The 21,092-nt window shown below is 60.0% G+C and overlaps 1 protein-coding gene across 2 annotated transcripts; it reads left to right on the top strand.

Moving 5' to 3' along the window:
* Nucleotides 1–3,053: 3,053 nt before the first annotated feature.
* On the top strand, nt 3,054–16,384 carry MORN4 (MORN repeat containing 4). 2 transcript variants are annotated; one of them, XM_077823362.1, is made up of 6 exons: nt 3,101–3,191; nt 5,019–5,332; nt 11,725–11,821; nt 13,218–13,332; nt 14,381–14,490; nt 14,718–16,383. In XM_077823362.1, the coding sequence occupies exons 2-6, from the start codon at nt 5,327–5,329 to the stop codon at nt 14,864–14,866; spliced, it is 477 nt and encodes a 158-aa protein (XP_077679488.1). In that variant the 5' UTR covers nt 3,101–3,191; nt 5,019–5,326; the 3' UTR covers nt 14,867–16,383. The 2 variants fall into 2 exon arrangements, with proteins under 2 accessions (XP_077679487.1, XP_077679488.1); XM_077823361.1 differs by lacking the exon at nt 5,019–5,332 and having other exon boundaries at nt 3,054–3,191; nt 14,718–16,384.
* The last annotated feature ends 4,708 nt before the right edge of the window (nt 16,385–21,092 follow it).

Here is a 21,092-nt window from a genome sequence, read left to right as displayed (position 1 = left end):
TCCTCTCCCTAAACCTCTCGAAGGTGCCACGAGCACTCCGGTTCTTTCGGCTAAGCCTGCGCTTCCCCCAAATCCCCGCTTCACTGCACTGACCAGTCTCGTCCTCAAACTCTGGCCACGCCCCTTCCCTAAGCTCCTCCTACTCATTGCATCCAAACTCGATTTAGAATCATTGACTGCAAGGAGCCTCGCCTAAGGCGTCCTGCGGGCGGGTTGAATAGCTGGAGAGAGGCGAGGACTGTCTATCCATGGGCAGGGACTCCGGTTCCCCTGAGTCAATGTCACTGCCTCCCTCCACGCCTGGGACTTCTCCTTCTGTCCTACTGCACCTGTCAATGTGTTTTCAAACAGGAAGCACCAGGCCGCCCTCATGCAGATGCTCCCCAGTTGTGACCTCTTCTGGGCTACAGACTGCAGGCTCTAATCACACTGAATCCCACAACCCCCACCCCCGGTCTCTCTGGGGGAAAGGCTGCTACCAGCCTAAAGAGTGTGCAGTCCTGTGAGGCTATGCATGCTGGTTCTTTAACTTTGTAGCAGGGAGGCAGACCGGGAGGCTGGGGAAGGTTCTGGACGGGAGCTCTGTGGGAGTGACAGAGTGGCTTTAGGGCGAGTACTGTTTCCCTCATTCTAATAAAGTTCCTTGTTCAGTGTTAGAAGAAAGTGACTCTTTCTGAGATTCTTTACCATGGTCACATGAGTGCAGGCCTTAGCCTTTCCTGCCCTTCCGCCCCCATACAAGGAAACCCAGGCACTTGTGCATGCCATGGGATTTTCAGCCCAGGAAGTCTGGCTGATGGTTTTGGAGCGGGTGACTTGGCTAATGGGAGCAGTGCCCGCGCATAAACAGCTGGCCAGTATGTGTAGCTGTGCCAGTTCATGCCAGTGTTCCCAGAGGGTGCCTAATGCCACAGCTGCCTTAGCCACAACTGCTCGTCCAGACACAAGCAGGAAGGCATTTTGGAAATGGCCATGGGCAGCTGCCCAGAGGGAATCGCACTGACCGATCATACGATGCCCTAGTGTCTCTCTGGGCTCAGAGGCAGCCACCCTTCCAAAGACACTAACCTGTGCATCTGGTCTGAAAAGCTATGTGGGGCCTGGCACTCTGGGGTGATGGGGCTGTGGCTGGGGACCGGGCAGGAAGCTGGACCAAGGGGACGGAGCCGTGGCTGGGGACCAGGCTCTGGAGGGACAGGGCCATAGCTGGGGACCGGGCAGAAGGCTGGGCCGGGGGAACAGGGCTAGGGTTGCCAAGCATCCGGTTTTCCACTGGAATGCTCGGTCGAAAAGGGACCCTGGCAGCTCCAGTCAGCCCAGTGGGGGTGGCACCTGTGGGTGCAAGGACAGCACTTGGAGGCTCCCTGGCCACCCATGCACCTAGGGCCGAAGGGACCTGATGGCCGCTTTCTGGGAACAGCAGTACGCGCCCCCAGGACCCTGTATCCTGAAGCCCTCCCACACCCCAACTCCCTGCCCCAGCCCTGAGCCCATATCCAAACTCCCTCCCAGAGCCTGCGCCCTGCACCCCAACCCCCTGCCCCAGCCCTGAGCCCATATCCAAACTCCCTCCCAGAGCCTGCGCCCTGCACCCCAACCCCCTGCCCCAGCCCTGAGCCCATATCCAAACTCCCTCCCAGAGCCTGCGCCCTGCACCCCAACCCCCTACCCCAGCTGAGCCCCACCCTGCACCCCAACCCCCTGCCCCAGCCCTGAGCCCATATCCAAACTCCGTCCCAGAGCCTGCGCCCTGCACCCCAACCCCCTGCCCCAGCCCTGAGCCCCACCCTGCACCCCAACCCCCTGCCCCAGCCCTGAGCCCCACCCTGCACCCCAACCCCCTGCCCCAGCCCTGAGCCCATATCCAAACTCCCTCCCAGAGCCTGCGCCCTGCACCCCAACCCCCTGCCCCAGCCCTGAGCCCCACCCTGCACCCCAACCCCCTGCCCCAGCCCTGAGCCCATATCCAAACTCCCTCCCAGAGCCTGCGCCCTGCACCCGAACCCCCTGCCCCAGCCCTGAGCCCCACCCTGCACCCCAACCCCCTGCCCCAGCCCTGAGCCCATATCCAAACTCCGTCCCAGAGCCTGCACCCTGCACCCCAAACCCCTGCCCCAGCTCTGAGCCCATATCCAAACTCCCTCCCAGAGCCTGCGCCCTGCACCCCAACCCCCTGCCCCAGCCCTGAGCCCCACCCTGCACCCCAACCCCCTGCCCCAGCCCTGAGCCCCACCCTGCACCCCAACCCCCTGCCCCAGCCCTGAGCCCATATCCAAACTCCCTCCCAGAGCCTGCGCCCTGCACCCCAACCCCCTGCCCCAGCCCTGAGCCCCACCCTGCACCCCAACCCCCTGCCCCAGCCCTGAGCCCATATCCAAACTCCCTCCCAGAGCCTGCGCCCTGCACCCGAACCCCCTGCCCCAGCCCTGAGCCCCACCCTGCACCCCAACCCCCTGCCCCAGCCCTGAGCCCATATCCAAACTCCGTCCCAGAGCCTGCACCCTGCACCCCAAACCCCTGCCCCAGCTCTGAGCCCATATCCAAACTCCCTCCCAGAGCCTGCGCCCTGCACCCGAACCCCCTGCCCCAGCCCTGAGCCCCACCCTGCACCCCAACCCCCTGCCCCAGCCCAGTGAAAGGGGGTGAGCGCAGGGAAGGGACGTTGGTTTTGTGCAATGAGAAAGGCGGCAGCCCTACAGGGGCGGCGGCTGGGGAGCCGGGAGCCAGCGGAGGCCGGGGCCGCTCGCGTGCCCGGGGGAGGAAAGGCAGTTTGCCAAGGCAGAGATTCCCTCGCCCCGCACAAACATGGCCGCCCTAGGCGTTCGGCGGCGCGCCCCGCACAAACATGGCCGCCCTAGGCGTTCGGCGGCGCGCCCCGCACAAACATGGCGAGATCGGGGCGGGGGAGTCTCTGCCGCTCACAGCGATGACGATTCTCGGGTAGAATCTTTGCCCCTCATAAAGATGGCGACTGATGACAGCGCCGGCGCTTCTGGCCAATGAGAAGCCGTGTTGCTACGGGTTGTCATGGTAACAGCCAATGACACGTGGAGATGGAGTCTAGTGTTGCTGCCCAAGAGGCTGGGGGGCCGGGTGGGCGGGAAGCCGGGCTGCCAGCGGCGCTGACGGCCGTCGATGGGGACTGGGGCCCCCAGTGGGGAGCGGCGCCGGTGGTGAAACGCGGAGTCCAGGTGAGGGGCCCCCCTGTGCTGCCGGGCCGGGGTGGGGGGAGGGGGGTACAGGAGTGTGACGTGGGGGTGCGGGAGGGGTGCAGGGGGTGGGGTGGAGGCGGAGTAGGGTACAGGAGTGTGACGTGGGGGTTCAGGGAGTGGGGGTACAGGAGTGGGGGGTGCAGGTGGTGAGGTGGAGGTGGAGTAGGGGGAGTGGGGTACAGGAGTGTGACGTGGGGGTTCAGGGAGTGGGGGTACAGGAGTGGGGGGTGCAGGTGGTGAGGTGGAGGTGGAGTAGGGGGAGTGGGGTACAGGCGTGTGACGTGGGGGTTCAGGGAGTGGGGGTACAGGAGTGGGGGGTGCAGGTGGTGAGGTGGAGGTGGAGTAGGGGGAGTGGGGTACAGGAGTGTGACGTGGGGGTTCAGGGAGTGGGGGTACAGGAGTGGGGGGTGCAGGTGGTGAGGTGGAGGTGGAGTAGGGGGAGTGGGGTACAGGCGTGTGACGTGGGGGTTCAGGGAGTGGGGGTACAGGAGTGGGGGGTGCAGGTGGTGAGGTGGAGGTGGAGTAGGGGGAGTGGGGTACAGGAGTGTGACGTGGGGGCTCAGGGAGTGGGGGTACAGGAGTGGGGGTGCAGGGAGTGGGGTACAGGAGTGTGGTGTGATGAGGTGCACGGGGTTGGGTGGGGAAGAAGGGTGCAGGAGTGTGGGGTTGGGGGTGCAGGTGGGGGAGGGGTTGGGGTGCAGGAGTGGGGGGTGCAGGGGGTCATTTGTGTGGGTCACCTGAGTGACACTTTTCTGGAAGCTCAGGGGGGTGCATGAATTCAGCCCCCTTGGATGGCAGGTGAGGTCATTCCGCCCTGGGCTGTCCTAGCAAGGGGCACCTCTGGGTCAGTTCACAGGGATATCTACTGCTGCCCGGCTGGGGTGGGGGCGGAGCTTGGAGTGTCTCTGAGGCCGGTTGTAGTGGGGAGGGGGCAGATTGCTGCTAGAAGGGCTGTTGCACCCATTAGGCCAGGGGCTCTCAAGCTTTTTCTTTCCGAGGCCCCCTCAACGGCTATAAGAATCCCACGGCCCATCCATGCCACGACTGGGTTTCTGCATATACAAGCCAAGGCCAGCGTCAGGGGGCAGCAAGCCGGGCAGTTGTCCGGGGCCCCACCACAAACCTGTGAAGCTAAGTTGCTCAGGCTTTGGCTTGAGCCCTAGGCGGTGGGGCTTTGGCTTTCTGCTCTGAGTCCCAGCAAGTCTAATGCCGGCCCTGCTTGGTGGACCACCTGAAACCTGCTTGTGGCCCCGCGGTGGGCCCTGGACTCCTGGTTGAGAACCATTGCATTAGACAATGACTAGCATGCACACACAGTGTAGATTAGGAGTACTTGTGGCACCTTAGAGACTAACCAATTTATTTGTGCATGAGCTTTCGTGAGCTACAGCTCACTTCATCAGATGCATACCGTAGAAACTGCAGCAGACTTTATATATACACAGAGAATATGAAACAATACCTCCTGCAATACCACTGCAGGACAGTGGGGTGGGAGGAGGTATTGTTTCATATTCTCTGTGTATATATAAAGTCTGCTGCAGTTTCCACGGTATGCATCTGATGAAGTGAGCTGTAGCTCACGAAAGCTCATGCACAAATAAATTGGTTAGTCTCTAAGGTGCCACAAGTACTCCTTTTCTTTTTGCGAATACAGACTAACACGGCTGTTACTCTGGAACAGTGTAGATTACGTGCCAGATGCACTCACAGCTTGGTGGAATTGTTACTAGAGGTGCACGCCTCTTTTTGTGGGAGGCAGGACAATCCATGGTCCCCAAGCAGCTCCATTTCTCTCTCCTCCAGCTTTGGATCATGAATTCCAGTGTGGTGTCTGGATTCTGTGTATCTCCCCATGAAGCCATCCAAACTAGTGCTTCTCTGTGTCCCATCCCAACCCCTCCCAGGCCTCTCCTCCAGGCTGATGGGGGGCCTGTGAGCCTGAGAAGAGCACTGGCTGTTAATGACCTCAGCAGAGAGCACTCAGTCCAATTACCAGCTTGGCACTGACTAAGGACCATCTATCTTCTAGACAAGAAGCCCCTGCAGTCTAGCTTTGGTCCTTCCCAGCAATACATCCTGCTGGCTGGGGAGCTCTCTGGCTCTCAGCTTCCATGGAGGTAAGCGAGTGAGCATCCTCTCTCTCGGAGGGAGCAGCCCACCCCTGGCCCAGAGCATGATGCTGGTACATTCCCCCTTTAAAAAGCCCTTTCTCTTAGCTTGCATTGTAAGGCCTGCAGCTTGAACTGTCGAGCTGGTCCCTAAGAGGGGCAGCATGTGTGCGGGGAAGCATGGCTCAAGGGAGCTGCACACCAGGCTAGCGCTGTGCTGCGGGTGCATCTCTGGCTTCTCTTGGTGCCATTACAAGCTAATCATGGTTCTCTCAGGAACAGCTTTTTCCAAATGAGTGGCTGAGCCTCGATTTGAATGGAAATACTGATTAAACTCACAGCCTGTTTGGGTGTTGGCTTTTGGTTTTGCAAATTGAACTAGAAGGCTAGCGGCACGTATGGTATCATGGTGATCGGAATTGTGGTTTGGTGAGTAAGTAAAGGGGAAAATGAGATGGAGTAGAGACTAAAGTGGGGGTAAGACATTCAAATCCCAACGTGCCTATGAGTCAAACTGCGGTGCCTGCCCAAGCTGAGGGAACCAGGGGAAATAGGTTCTGATTTTTCACCACTGATGCTGCCCTCTGAATAGAGCCGTCAGTTTCCCTTCCTAGGTTTTGGACACTACAACAACATCTGGGGAACAGAGAAACCGGGGGGAGGGCTAAAGCCTTCTAAGTGGTTCTCACGGTAGCAGCATGCTCCTTGGGCTGAATATGGATTTGTGACACCTCTCCTGGCTACCTGTGTGACGAAGTGGGACTGTTCTTAATATTTCCTCTGAATATTGTGGGGGTGCCTCAGTTTCCCAAAGGCAGTTCTTAAGTATCTAGGTGGTGGGGTAAGGGTGTATGATCACTGCAGAGCCCTAGAGGGCAGGTGTGTGCAGGAGTCTGGACACAGAGAATGGCCGACACCCTGTTTCCTGGCAACTGATGGCCTGAGCAGTTCCCCCCTGCAAGGTGAGAGCTAAAGGGTTGGAGAACAAAGGAATCCGGTGACCTCCTGGCCCCGGAAAGGAACAAAGCCCAGAGGAGGAGGGGCTGGAGGGAGTTTCAGTTTGGGGCTGGCTGGGACATGGAGTGAAGGGCAGACATGGTTGTCTGGCTCACTGCCCCCCAAAATGGACCTAGCTGACAGGTCCTGTTCTCTGCACCTACAAGCTCTGTTTTAGACCATGTTCCTGTCGTCTAATAAACCTCTGTTTCACTGGCTGGCTGAGAGTCACGTCTGACTGCAAAGTTGGGGTGCAGGACCCTCTGGCTTCCCCAGGACCCCGCCTGGGTGGACTCGCTGTGGGAAGCGCACGGAGGGGCAGAGGATGCTGAATGCTCCGAGGTCAGACCCAGGAAGGTGGGAGCCGGGTGAGCTGTGTGTCCTGCAGACAGGCTGCTCCCAGAGAGGAGACTTCCCCAGAGTCCTGACTGGCTTCGTAGGGAGCAGTTTCAGAGCATCGCCTGGGGACTCCGTGACAACCTGGCAGAGTCCTCTTCCCGCCACTCCCTGTCCTCACTGAAATGAGCAGAGTAAAGTCATCTCTCTCCAGGGCAAAGTGCAGCTGGGACTTACAGACTCACTGACCTCTGAGCTGGAAAAGCCATGTTTGACCCTCTCTCCATTTGCTGGAGTCCAGCATGACCCCAGCAAATCTCTTCTCCTCTCTCAGTGATCTCCACGTGGGCATGGTTACTGTCCAAGGGCCTGACCCAAAGAATCCCCAAGAGGACATGGTTCTCCACTTGGCTCCTTTTGAATCTGCATTTCTAATTGCGCTGCCAGGAGAGAGCTGCGGTAGGAAGAGGGGACTCTGGTGCTGGAAGCTCTCTCCCGTCCCCTCCCTGGTACTGCACTGAGGCCTTGGGAGGCCTGGTTCTCAGTCTTACTGGTTGGTCGAAGTCTGAGTAGAGAAGCCCTGGGATTGCATTGGCAATGGGCTCCAGAGCTTGGCACGCTTGGCTCTCAGTCCAATGGCCCTTGTGAGAAATGAATCGTTGGGTTATTGGAGACTCATGACCACAAGGGTCACTGATTAGCCCCCTTGTCCTCTCACCCCTACTGGGGTCCTGTAGGGCAGAGCAGAGGCCCACTGGGAAGTTGGGGGCACCACTACTGCTCATGCAGCACCCTCCAGAACTATCCTGGCACCTCTCGCCCCCTCCTCCCTCTGGCAGCCTGAGCTCCATGGCTGCAAGATTTCTCCCTCCCTCCTCTGGGAAGCGGGAGTGCTGCCGGCACAGCCCTGGCAGGGGGATTTGATAGTTACTGGGACAGAGCCACAACAGGTGTCAGTGCTGGGAGCCAGTGGGACATCCTACATCAGCAGCCGTGATTTCATTGCCAGGTCCAGAGAGTGTCCTCTGCCTGCCCTTCCCCGCATCGGAGCACTTCATTAGATAGGGACGGGAGGTGGCCTTTGATACTCAGCAGGAGCCCTGTGCCTCGAGGGAGCAGCAAGCCGAAGCCAGAGCTCCCTCTGGGAGGACAGAGCAGGGATCCTTGCCCTTCGAGTGAGATGACTCTCCACTGTTTCATGGAGGTGCAGCCATGTTGGGCTTTGACTCCACGCTGATGAAACAAAAGCCACAGGCAACAGCAACCTGAACCGAGCACACAAACTGGTCACTGCTGGCTGAGGAGCAGGGATCTTCTGCCCTGAGGTGGTCACCGGTGCCCAGCTCTCAGACTCCCGTGTCCTCTGTGGGCCTTCGGCATTTCCTGGAGTCCACTCTGGTCCCAGCACAGGGCACCTCCAAGGACAGGAGCCATAGTCTGTGCCCTTCTGACCAAGGCCTGGGTTGGGCAAGATGTCGGACTCCTCTTCCAGGGCAGTCTGTGCAAGATTCTCCAAGCAGCAATCTAGGATACACAGCCTCAGTGAGGCCCAGCCTCAACCTTATTGAGAGAGGATCAGTAACACCCAGGAGGTGGCTGGGCCCTGCTCCCTGAGCCATCTGGCAAGCTAGCAAATACAGGGGAGTGCTCTCCCTCAGCCTCCCACAACCCACGTCTACACTGGGGAACCACAAAGGGTTAACTAACGTGACTTAGCCCCTGGTGTGGACATGTCAGGCCATCTGGCCAGGGTTAGCCCTGTGTCCATGTGAAGCACTGAGAGGGCCCGCCAACCCTCCTCTCCCTGCAGTATCAGATGGCTGATATCCCCGTGGCCATGGAGTTCCTAGTCAAATCCAGCTTTTCACAGAAGGCGTTTGCCCGGCTCTGCTGGTTTATTCTCCTCTCCCCAGGCTTATATTCAGGACCTGATACACCTGGCCTTTGGTGTACACCCAGGCAAACATCCTGCCTCTGTGCTTGCTGTGACTCTCCATTGAGGCGTGAAGAGTCTAGAGTTGTTATGGAGAACTGGTCAGCTGGTAGCTTGGCTGGCTGGAAATCCCCCCACCCCCCAGACCCCAGTGGTTGGTTCTACATTGCTATTGACAGGATCTGTTAATACAGAGATCAGTTTTTCCCTCAAAACCCAGCAGTGTCCCTGTACAGCTGCCATTTATGGGAGGGTTATGGGGCCGTTCTATGGACCAGCACCAGGTGGGGCACAGTTTCCTCTTATTTACCTTGGGACTTTGCAGGTCTGGAACCTGACATCTGGGGAAGAAAGAACCAAACCAGGCAGGTCTCCAGTTAATGTATTGGGGACAGGTCCTGCTTTGAGCAGGGGGCTAGACTAGGTGACGTCCTGGGGTCCCTTCCAACCCTGATATTCGATGATTCTATTTTATTTACTAAATTCAGCAAAAAGCATGGACAAGTCACATTGAGAACGTGGGTTAGTAGCAAGCAAATTAATGTGACTGTCACGGAGTCCCTGGGCGATGCTCTGGAACTGCTCCCCATGAAGCCAGTCAGGACTCTGGGGCAGTCGCCTTCCTGTGAGCAGCCTGTCCCCAGGGCAAACAGCTCACACAGCTTCCACCTTCCTGGGCCTGACCTCGGAGCATTCAGCATCCCCTTCTCACACCATGTGCTTCCCACAGCAAGTTCGCTCAGGCGGGGCTCCTGGGGAAGCCAGAGGGTCCTGCACCCCAACTTCGCAGTCAGATGTGACTCTCAGCCAGCCAGTAAATCAGAGGTTTATTAGACGACAGGAACATGGTCTAAAACAGAGCTTGTAGGTGCAGAGAACAGGACCCCTCAGCTGGGTCCATTTTGGGAGGCAGTGAGCCAGACAACCACGTCTGCCCTTCACTCCATGTCCCAGCCAGCCCCAAACTGAAACTCCCCCAGCCCCTCCTCCTCTGGGCTTTGTTCCTTTCCGGGGCCAGGAGGTCACCTGATTCCTTTGGTCTCCAACCCTTTAGCTCTCACCTTGCAGGGGGGAAGGGCCAGGCCATCAGTGGCCAGGAAACAGGGTGTCGGCCATTCTCTGTGTCCAGACCCCTGCACACACCTGCCCTCTAGGGCTCTGCAATGATCATACACCCTTATCCCACCACCTAGATACTTAAGAACTGTCTAGGGGAAACTGAGGCACCCCCGCAATATTCAGAGGAACCATTAAGAACAGTCCCGCTTCGTCACAGTAATGATCCAGGTTATTTAATCCAACAGATCCCTCTGAGATCTGCGTGATACTGTGGGAAGGCAGCCGTCCTGCGTAGCCGTCAGCCCCAAGGAGCAGCATTATGAATCTCCATGCCAGTCAATAGCTTTGTTCCTGACAAATAGTGATTCAGGGAGGGCCAAAATCACCCCGCAGCCAAATCCGCAGGCAGTTCCGAGTTCTATTGGGACATTTCATTTACAATTTAAATGACAAATGTAGGTGAAAACCAGGTGAGTTCTCAGGATTAAACACAGAGCTCCTAACCCAGGAGATATGCGTGTGATCTCCTAGGCAAGGAGGTTGTTTCCCCTAGGGCACTCAGGTGTTTGAGGAGCTGTTGAACAGGTGCCACTCTCCTCTAACTTCTCTGGGGCCCAGCCCCACTGCACACCTGTGTGCTTGCTACCAGCCATGTGCTGAAGCTTAAACCCTACATGCACAAATGCGGGGGTAGCGGCAACCCTCTGCTGGTAAGTTGGAAGAGAAGAGCAAACCCCAAAGGTTGATTCTTGCGCAGGATGGTTGTCATGACTCTCGGTTGGTTCAGCCACTGGAAGCTGGGATGGGGTAATACCCAGTACTTTTATCACTGATTCAGAAGTTCTTGCTGGCTCCTAGAGATTACTTGCTGGCCGGTGTCAAAGACTCTTACCCTTCCCTGGCCAGGTGGGAGGGTGGGGGAAGCACAAGCCTCTCTGCCAGCATGGTGGAATTAGGTGGCCAGAGACTCCTGGACAGGAGCAGCCAGGACAGGCAACCAAAGGGTGGCCTGGCTGCCTTCTCCCCTTTGGAAGCCCCTCAGTAAATCAGAATGGGGCCCTCCTCACCCGAGATCACAGGATCACCAAAAGGGCTTGATTAGGTCTCCCTTATGCAAATGAGAGCCTGCCCACTGCAGACACTGTAGGCCCCAAATCCAGGAGTCTGTCCAGGCAGTTGGCAGGTCCCCAGGTATTTTGAGGCTCAGGCAACTGGCCATATCTCAGCTGGCGTACGACAGTTGACTCCAGAGTCATTCAAACTGTAAAGCTGGCTGTGAGCTGGCCCTGAAATGCTGGGCAGACCTGGCTCCCACGCTCGCTCAGCCGTGCACAGAGAGCGACATGGCATACGCCTTCCCCCATCCCTTGGTGCTCAGCTTGGAGCAGAGTTGTTCGCTCTGCGGAATCCAGCGAGAGCTTAGTCTCTAACTCAGAGCAGGAAGTCTGTTCCTCCTCAGCTCCCAATCCAGAGGTGCCATCTTTACCTGCAGGGAGCTCCTTAGCCTTCGCAGGCACCTTATCTGCTCAGGGGATGGAGGTCTGTACGGTTACAGGGCTCGTTCCTTCCCCGGTCTAGGCAGCTGCCAGCCCATCTGGGGGCTGCAGCGTGGCGATGGAAGATGCAATGTCAGGTCAGCTGGAAGGGCTGCTGGCCCAAGGGGGCTCAGCCCCGTCATCTCCTGACTAGCAATGTGCAGAGAGGGCATCCCCTGGCAGGTCAGTCCAGCTGGTGGATCCTAGTGACAAGCCTCAGAGAGGCACTGGGGTTGGGAGGAGATCCGAGAGATCCAAAGGGAATGGGGAAGTGCCGGCCGGTGCTAGGCAGAGGCCAAGGAGCTTGCACTGGGCGTGGAACGCGGGGAGCTGTGGGGATGGGACATGCTTTGGGCAGAGGGAGAGCTTCATGCAGCATGCAGCCTGGCCTGGAGCAGGACACTAGGGTCAGGGTGAGGCCTCAGAACAATGGCAAACAACATAACCTGGGTCCTGCATATCCAGCAGGCTCCCAGCCAGCCAGCAACGTGCGTCTCCCCCCCAGCACCTATTGGGTGTTCTCACCTGCCCCTTCTTTGCAGGTGTCATCTCACCCTCCAGGACCTGGCAGCATGACCTTGACCAAGGGCTCCTTCACCTACTCCAGTGGGGAGGAGTACTGCGGGGAGTGGAAGGAAGGTGAGCAGGGGTGCAGTGCCATGGCCCAGCTGTGTCTCCCAGCTGGCCCGTTCCATTACCCTCCCCTGGCTCCACCCAGATGGGCTGCAAACAGCCCCTGCCATCTGTGCTGGGCACAGCCTGCCAGCTTCCCCTGCAGGCGGGGCTGGGAGAGGCACCTGCTCCAGTCGGTCCCACAGGTTGTATGGTGCCCTCCTTCTGGGAGAAGGGAGCCTGCCCCGCCCTACGTGACAAGGCTCTTGGTGCCAGGCCCTTAAAAATCAGTAACCCAAGTTCTCCCCAGACAGCGTCTGCCCCTGCCCTCCCCAGGCCCTTGGCTGCTCCCCAACTCCTGGGACAGGGCAGCCTGATCTCCTGCCTCCCCCCTTGGCCTTAGCCCATGACACTGGGGAAGAGCAGTGTGTCCCTGTGGGACCACTGGCTGCCAGGGAGCCCTGTGCCTCTCAGTGTTGGGGCTGCCCTCTCTGGGGAGCCGGGTGTGCTGTGGGGAGAGCTGGGTCTGTCTATACAGCACGTGTCACTTCTGGCTGCCGAGCAGCACTGCCAGACACTGCCCCCAGGGTCCAAGCCCCTCTGGCAATTGCCATTCCTCTAAGGGATGAGAGCAGGCCGAGTGACCTCTCCCCTCACTGGCTCGGGCCTGGGGATTCCTGAGCTGCATGCGTCCTGCCCAGGCAGCCCTGCCATGGCACCGGGAAAGCTGGCAGCAGCCCTGGAGCAGCCTGTGTTTGGGGATGTCTGCCCCAGCACCCGGCAGCTTCCTACCAGTGTGGACCATAAATGTGCCCTGTCGGGATGCCCTTGTGATCCCCTCCTCCTCCTCCTCTCCCTTCACCCTCCTGTGTGTCCTGGTGAATGGCAGATGCCTGCCCCATGCGTGGATTGGCCCCGGGGGGGCAAGCAGGGAGGGCAGGAGAGGCTGCTGTAACAAAGTCCAAACCCTCCTGCCCACTGGCCTGGGGAGCTGATTGCGTAGAGCCTAGCCGTGAATACAAGCTGCCTTCCCCTGAATCTCTCGGGCTCCCTTCTGCCTGTCCCTGGGCACTGGCAGAGCAGCCATGAGTGCTGGGGTTCCTGGCTCTGTCTGGCGATAGATACTGAGCACGGGCCCCAGGAAGAGATGGACCCCGCTGAGCCTGGCTGGGAACAACCCAAACCTCCCCAGCTGGGCCAGCTCTGGGAGCAAGCTTAGCCCTGGGTTTTCCCGTATGGTCCTGTGGAGCCCAAGTGAGGCTTCTATGACCCCCAGCACAGCACTGCCCTGCCCTGCCCACATCCCAGCAGTGCCCTGCCCATCCCTGCACCTGTCCCTCTGGTCCCCTTCTGGGGGGATGGGCCCTGTGGCCCCTTCCCCGGGCTGCGGGCGCTGGTGACACTGCCTGCTCTTGTTGCCTAGGCCGCAGGCACGGCGTTGGCCAGCTAACGTTTGCGGATGGCAGCACCTACCTGGGTCACTTTGAGAATGGGCTCTTCCATGGCTGCGGCGTGCTCACCTTCTCCGATGGCTCCAGGTTGGTACAGCGCCTTGCTGGGTCTGCCCTGAGCGGCCTGGGCAGCTTGGGGCAACTGGCCTTTCTCTTCCGTGGGGACTGGGGATGGCTGAGGGGTGCTGGTGCTGAGTCATGTCTGTACCCTCTCATCCCACGGAGACCCTCTCCTCTCTGCTCCTGCTTACTCGCCTTCCCCCTTCAGCTCTGGAACCTGTGGGTGCTGCTCCTCCGTTAGCCTGTTGGGGGCCAGCCACACTCCCTGCCACAGGGCTGTTGTGGACTGGCGCTGCCAGCTCCTGCGGGTCTCGGGTATAAGAGCGCCCCAGTGTCCCATGCCTGAGCAGCTGTGAGGCTGGGGCTGGTGGGGTGTGGCCGGGGTGCCTGATTCATAGATACTAAAGTCAGAAGGGACCATTATGATCATCCAGTCCGACCTCCTGCACAACGCAGGCCACGCAATCTCACCCACCCACTCCTGCGATAAACCCCTGACCTATGTCTGAGCTACTGAAGTCCTCAAATCGTGGTTTAAAGACTTCAAGGAGCAGAGAATCCTCCAGCAAGTGACCCGTGCCCCATGCTACAGAGGAAGGCGAAAAATCTCCAGGGCCTCTTCCAATCTGCCCTGGAGGAAAATTCCTTCCCGAGCCCAAATATGGCGATCAGCTGAACTCTGAACATATGGGCAAGATTCACCAGCCAGACACCCAGGAAAGAATTCTCTGTAGTAACTCAGATCCCACCCATCTAACATCCATCACAGGCCATTGGGCCTGTTTACCATGAATATTTAAAGATCAATTAATTGCCAAAATCATGTTCTCCCATCATACCATCTCCTCCATAAACTTATCGAGCTTAATCTTATGGTGCGGGTGGGCTGGCGGGGCGCGGGCAGGCGGGGAGCCTCACGCGGCGGGGCAGGCGGGGAGCCTCGCGGGGCGCGGGCAGGCAGGGAGTCTGGCACTGCGGGGTAGGTGGGGACCGTTATGCTGCGGGGCGGGCAGAGAGCCAGATGCTGCGGGGGCACAGGAGGGGAGCCTGACGCTGCGGGGCTGTCTATCTGCAGGTACGAGGGGGAGTTCATGCAGGGGAAGTTCAATGGCGTCGGAGTTTTCACACGCTACGACTCGATGACCTTCGAGGGCGAGTTCAAGAGCGGGCGTGTGGACGGCTTCGGTGAGTCCAGGCAGCCCCCGTGAGCAGCTGCAGCCCCTGCCAGCAAGAGCAGCGGGACGAACAGTCTGGGCAGAGCCAGGCAGGCAGCCCTGTTCTCCAGCATGGCCCCCATTGCCCCCCTGCTGCTCCACTCCTAGACCCTGCTCTCCCACCGCCCTGCCCCTCCCTGCCCCTCCCTGGTGTGTGCAGCTCCCTTCCCCATGACTCCCTGCTCTTCCCTCCCCCAGGGCTCCTGACCTTCCCCGACGGCTCCCATGGGGTGCCCCGCAGCGAGGGCTTCTTTGAGAACAACAAGCTGCTGCGGCGGGAGAAGTGCCCGGCCGTGATCCAGAGAGCTCAAAGTGCCTCCAAGTCCGCACACAACCTCCCGGCGTGACCGTGGTGCCACGGGACTCCGCCGCCCACCCACGGCCCCTGCTGCCGCTGGCCGGCCTGGCTTCCAAGAGCCTGCGGGGCAGGAGCTGCGGTGCCCAGCTGGGGGGGGGCGTTGGCACAGCTCGTCACAGGCCCCAGCATAGCTGGCCACCTCCCTCCTGCTGTCTGCAGAACTTCCTCTGAGTGCCACCTCCTGGATCCTGGGGGCTCTGAGTGCTGCCCCCCACTCGGGGGAGACAGGAGACCCCCTTCCCTGGGGCTTTGCTCACTGCCTTGGGGCAAGCAGTACCGCAGGACCCTCCATGCAGACCGCTGGGCACAGCCCCCGTGGCCAGCCCTGCTGCTGGGCTGTGTGGGGCAGTGGAGGGGCAATCTGCCAGGGCCGTGGTGCCTGTGGTTAGCAGGGGATGTAGCTGGGAGCTGCTGCACCTGCTTTCTCAAAGCCAGGCATGATGGGCTGGGGGTAGTGCCCAGTCTGTGCCCCTCAAGCTCAGCGGGAATAGTGCCCCTCCCCAGAAGGTTGCTGACCCAGGCCTGAATTCACTGGTGGGGTATGGTGGCTATGGCAGGGAGCTGGTATCTCCCTGCACCTTTTTGTCCTGATGCTGAGGGCAGGGCAAGCCCCCCCCACCTCTTCCCTTGCTCTGCGTATCCTGGCCCCATGGCCCGTGCCTCCCCCTCAGCTCTCCCAAGGGCGTATGGCCTGAGCAGGCCCAGGTCTCCTCCCAGCTGGCCTCTCTGTGTCCCAGGGGCTGTCTGGTCACTATTGCCTGTCAGTGCCTTGGCACAGGTTCGGGCCAGGGCTGTGATCAGAGGGCACTGAGTAGCCCCAGCCCTGAGCCATGCCCATGGTTCCAAGCGTCTCAGCCTCCTCCCTCATTGCTGTGCTGACAGGCCGCACTGTGGGGCTGGTGCCAAGGGCTCCGGCAGGCACCGGGCGCTGTGGGTCTGCACTGCCTGGGGTGAGCTTTTCACGCTCCCGCTGTCCCTTGAACCGACTGGGGGCTTAGTCTCCATTCAGCCCTAGTGAGCACTGGGGCCTGCCATGATGGGACCGTGTCTGTGCCAGTGACTGGGGGGCTGCAGGTCAGGGCAAGGGGCAGAGGCAGAGCCCAGCAGGGCGAGGAAGAGCAGGGGCTGAGGGGCACCAGCAGTGTGAGGTGGGGGAGCCAGGGCTGGGCTCACGGGGCAGCGAGCAGGATGGGGGGCACCAGCAGAGCTGCACACAGGACTCCCCCCACGCGGCCTGCTTGTCTCCAGTGTCGGTTCTCTGCTGGGAGCAGTAGCTGTCACTCGTGATGCTGGTGCAGGAAGGGAGCCCGGGGCCAGGCCCGGCTGAGAGCCGTCTCCTCGCAGAGCGGGGTGCCTGTGAACTGCCCGCTCCGTGCTGCTACTGCCCTCGTGCCTTGCTGTGTCCTACACCGCGCCGCGCCCGCGGGGCCTCGGTGAATAAACCGCGTTGCCAAACCTGCCCTGCTGTGTGTGGTTCTGTGAGGTGGGCTGGGGCCAGGCCTGCCCATCCCTCCCTTCATCACCCAGCTGGAGGAGGCGACCCCCCAGGGGTTGACCCCCCAGGGGTTTTCCCCCCAGCCCTTCCCAGGTTTGAGCACAGGGAGGGGCCCCCGGGGAGGGGCCCCCATTCCCCTTCCCCTCCCCCCCCCCCCCCCCCCCCCCCCCCCCCCCCCCCCCGTCGCAGTCACTGCCCCCTGTGACGCAGCAGGGAGGGGGGAGGGTTGACCTGGGAATGTGCCCTGGGGATGGGAGACCTGAGAGCCTGTAACCTGAGCCAGGAGCGGGAGGGGAAGGTAACACCTCTGCACAGGAATGTGAACAGAGGCTGCAGGAGAGAGCCTGCTTGGTGGGTTTTTGGTTTCAGTTTAGGGCTGGGTGCTGGAACACAAGGAACCCCAGGGCTGGGGTCTTGGCTCCCTGCCCCCCAGAAGGACTTGACTGAGGGGTCCTGGTTGTACCCACAAGCTCTGTTTTAGACTGTGTTCCTATTGTCCAATAAACCTTCCGCTTTACTGGCTGGCTGAGAGTCTCAGTGGATCCCAGGAAGAGGGGTGCAGGGCCTGGACTCCCCCACACTCCGTGACAACTGGTGGCAGAGGTGGGATCTACTGCACCCCGTGAACGGCATTTTCTGCAGTAAGTGACTGGGGAACAGTAAAACGAAGGGGAATTGACGGGGACCAGGCGTGCTGAAGATTCAGAGAGAGACGGTTTCGGGGGGCGGTTAACCCCTGGGAGTGTGTGACCAGAGAGAAGGACTTTTGCAGTAACAGGGTCCCCCAGGGGATTGCAGCGAGCGGTCCCAGGGGCGGAGGAGTCTGCAGCTCGATCTTGGCAAAGAGGTGGTGACCTCAAGAAGGACTGGCACACGAAGCGTTTTTCCTGGAAACCGTAGAAAGCTGCCCGGCCTGCGAGTGGCCAGCAGGGAGATGTACGCTAAATGCCTTAAGAGCGACTTCGTCGAGCTGTGCAGGCAGAGGGGGCTGTGCATTGGGAGGTCCACCAAGGAACAGCTGATTGTCCAATTGGAGGAGAAGAATCTCTTGGATGACCTGATCCCTGTCCCTGAGGGAAGCCGCCCGGTGGATGCAGCGTGGACCCTTGGGCCTGACCGGGCTGGGAGGGGTCAGACTGCTGCCAAGGACATCCCAAGATCTTTCCTACCTATGCCTAGGGGAGGGGTTGGGGGAAGCCCAGCGAATACTGAGGGCACCCTGATCCCGGCAGCCAGCAGGGGATCCTCCCGGCGGAGCTCCCCATTCCTGGAGCGGAGGCGGCTGGAATGGGAGAGGGAGATGAAAATCAGGGAGCTGGAGGATCATAACAAGCAGTGTCAGCATGAGCAGGAGGAGAAGGAGAAACAGAGCCAGCATGAACTGGGGCTGGCCAGGCTGCGGAGCAGTGGGGCCCCGGCTGCGGTGAGTGCGGGGGGACCCAAGACTGCAAGGAGCTTTGATAAGTGCTTCCTGGCCCAGAGGAAGGAGGGGGAGGACATAGATAGCTTTCTGACGGCCTTTGAGTAAGCCTGCGAGATGCACAGGGTTGACCCTGAAGACAGGCTCCAGTTCCTCACCCGCTGACTGGACCCAAAGCCGTGGAGGTGTACAGCCGGATGACAGGGCCGGAGGCAGGGGACTATGAACTGTTCAAACAGGCCCTGCTCCGTGAGTTTGGGCTGACCCCCGAGATGTACCGGAGAAGGTTCCGGAGTCAGCGTAAAACGCCTGAGGTCACCTACCTACAACTGGTCAACCGGATGCAGGGATATGCCCGCAAGTGGACAGCTGGGGCCCAAGCTAAAGAGGACCTGCTTGACCTAATCGTACTGGAGCAACTGTATGAACAGTGCCCTTCCGACCTGAGGCTGTGGTTGGTGGACAAAAAGCTCGAGAACCCCCAGCACGCAGGGCAGCTGGCCGACGAGTTTGTGAACAGTCGGTCAGGGGGTAGCAGGGAGGAGTCCCAAAAGAACAGGCCCCCCCCCGATGCAGAGAGAGAGTCACCATGGGGCCTCCCAGCGGGGAAATAGGGAGAACCCCCTCCCAAGGGGAACGCCTGGCGTCGGGCCCCTCCGACCCGCTCGAGGGGACCAACGTGACCTGAGCTGCTATCACTGTGGCCAGAGAGGCCACGTATGGACCCAGTGCCCCGGGCTCAGGGACAAACTGAGCAGACTCAACCTACCCAGGGTTAACTGGGTAGGGACCCAGCTGGACGAGGGGCAGAGGGCCAAGGAAAGGGGGGCTGCCAGCTTACCACCTGCTCGGGAGGGAAGAGTACCGCCGGCCAGCTCCGCCAGAGGGCTGGAGGCTCTGGACTCAGGGTTCTTGGTTTACGGGATGGGCGCAGGGCTGTCCCTCCGGAGAGAGTGCCTTGTTCCCCTGGAGGTGGATGGGAGGAAGGTCAATGGATACTGGGATACGGGCGCGGAGGTGACGCTGGCCCGGCCTGAGGTGGTGGCCCCAGATCAGGTGGTGCCCAACACCTACCTGCCTCTGACAGGGGTGGGCGGGACCCCATTTAAGGTGCCCGTGGCAAGGGTACACCTGAAATGGGGGGCCAAGGAGGGCCCCAAGGATGGGGGGGTGCACCACCATTTGCCCACCGAGGTTTTGATGGGGGTGGGGGGACCTAGAGGGCTGGCCAAGCAAACCCCAGACCTCCCTGGTTGTGACCCGTAGCCAGAGCCAGCGAGGAGCACTGCGCCCTGATCTCGGGGAGAGTATCACACCGGAGGCGCAGGACCCTACCCGGGTGGGGAGGGAGCGCTGAGGGGCACGGCTCAGAGAGGCTGTGGCCTCAGACCCGGCCAATGAGAGGGAGCCGGATCCCATCCCTTCCCCAGACGCTGAGTTCCAGGCCAAGTTGAGGAAAGATCCCTCCTTGCGGAAGCTCAGGGACCTGGCCCACCTGGGTGTGGTACGGACCATGAGGAGAGGCTGCCAGGAGAGGTTCCTGTGGGAGAAGGGGTTCCTGTACCGAGAATGGGCTCCCCCGGGGAAGTGGAGTCCTGTGGGATCAGGAGGCAGCTGGTGGTCCCCCAGAAGTATCGCCGCAAGCTACCGTACCTGGCCCATGACATCCCCCTCTCAGGCCACCAGGGAATCCGGCGCACCCGGCAGAGGTTGCTACAGAACTTTTACTGGCTCGTGGTCTTTACCACGGTCCGGCAGTATTGCCGATCCTGTGACCCCTGTCAGAGGGTGGGGAAGGCCCGGGACAAGGGGAAAGCACCTTTGAAACCTTTGCCCATCATAGAGGAGCCTTTCCAGAAGGTGGCCAAGGACATAGTGGGACCTCTTAGCAAGACGACCCAGTCGGGGAAGAAATACATTCTGGGGGTGGTAGATTTTGCCACCCGCTACCCCGAGGCAGTGCCATTAGCTTCCATTGAAGCAGACACCGTGGCCGATGCGCTCCTGACCATTTTCAGCCGAGTGGGGTTCCCCAAGGAAGTCTTGACAGACCAAGGGTCCAACTTCGTGTCGGCCCCGCTCCGGAGTTTGTGGGAGAAATGTGGGGTCCAGCACAACTGGGCCTCAGCGTATCACCCCCAATCCAACAGGCTCGTGGAGAGGTTCAACGGGATGCTAAAGATGATGCTGAAAACCTTTATGAACCAGCACCCGCAGGATTGGGACAAGTACTTACCTCACCTGCTGTTCGCGTACAGGGAGGTGCCCCAGGAGTCTACCGGATTTTCACCTTTCGAACTGTTATATGGAAGGAGGGTGAGGGGCCCCCTGGACCTGATGAGAGACGAGTGGGAAGGGAAGGCCACTCCCGATGGAGAGTCAGTGGTGGAGTATGTCCTGATCTTCCGAGAGAGACTGGCTGAACTCATGGGCCTGGCCAGGGAGAATCTGGCCAGAGCCCAGAAGAAGCAGAAGGTCTGGTATGACCGCACGGCGCGGGCCCGGGCCTACGCCACTGGGGATCCGGTGACAGTTCTCATCCCCGTGAGAAAGAACAAACTACAGGCCGCCTGGGAGGGCCCTTTCAAGGTTGTCAAGCAGCTAAACGAGGTAAACTATGTGGTGGAGCTGTCGAACCGGGCGCACCACCGCCGGGTGTACCATGTGAATATGATGAAGCCATATTATGCCAGGGGGAATGTGGTGTTGGCCGTGTGTGGACAGTGGGAGGAACAGGGAGATGACCCTTTAGTAGATCTATTCCCTGGGACCAGAGCTAGTTCCCCCCTGGAAACAATTCCCCTCTCAGATCAGCTAACCCCTGCCCAGCAAGCTGAGGTCAGGGGGGTGCTGCATCCGTACCGCCAGCTGTTTTCCAACCAGCCTGGACGCACTAATCTGACTGTCCACCGGGTGCAAACAGGGTCGCACCCGCCAATAAGATGCTCCCCCTTTCCGAGTCACAGGGAAAACTGCTCAGGACCTGGAAAGAGAGGTCCGGGACATGCTGGCTTTGGGGGTGATCCAGCCATCGGCCAGCCCTTGGGCCTCGCCGGTGGTGCTGGTCCCCAAAAAGGACGGGTTGGTCCGGTTCTGTGTGGACTATCGGAAGCTGAATGCCATCACTTTATCTGATGCCTACCCCATGCCCAGGCCTGATGAGCTCCTCAACAACCTGGGAGGAGCTCGATACTTTACCACCATGGACCTTACAAAGGGCTACTTGCAAGTGCCGCTGGATGCAGATGCCCGGCTGAAATCGGCCTTTATCACCCCTCTGGGGCTCTATGAGTTCCTGAC

Source organism: Eretmochelys imbricata, chromosome 7 (genome assembly GCF_965152235.1).
Source record: "Eretmochelys imbricata isolate rEreImb1 chromosome 7, rEreImb1.hap1, whole genome shotgun sequence".
Classification (NCBI taxonomy): domain Eukaryota; kingdom Metazoa; phylum Chordata; order Testudines; family Cheloniidae; genus Eretmochelys; species Eretmochelys imbricata.
This window is presented reverse-complemented; position numbering and strand designations above follow the sequence as displayed.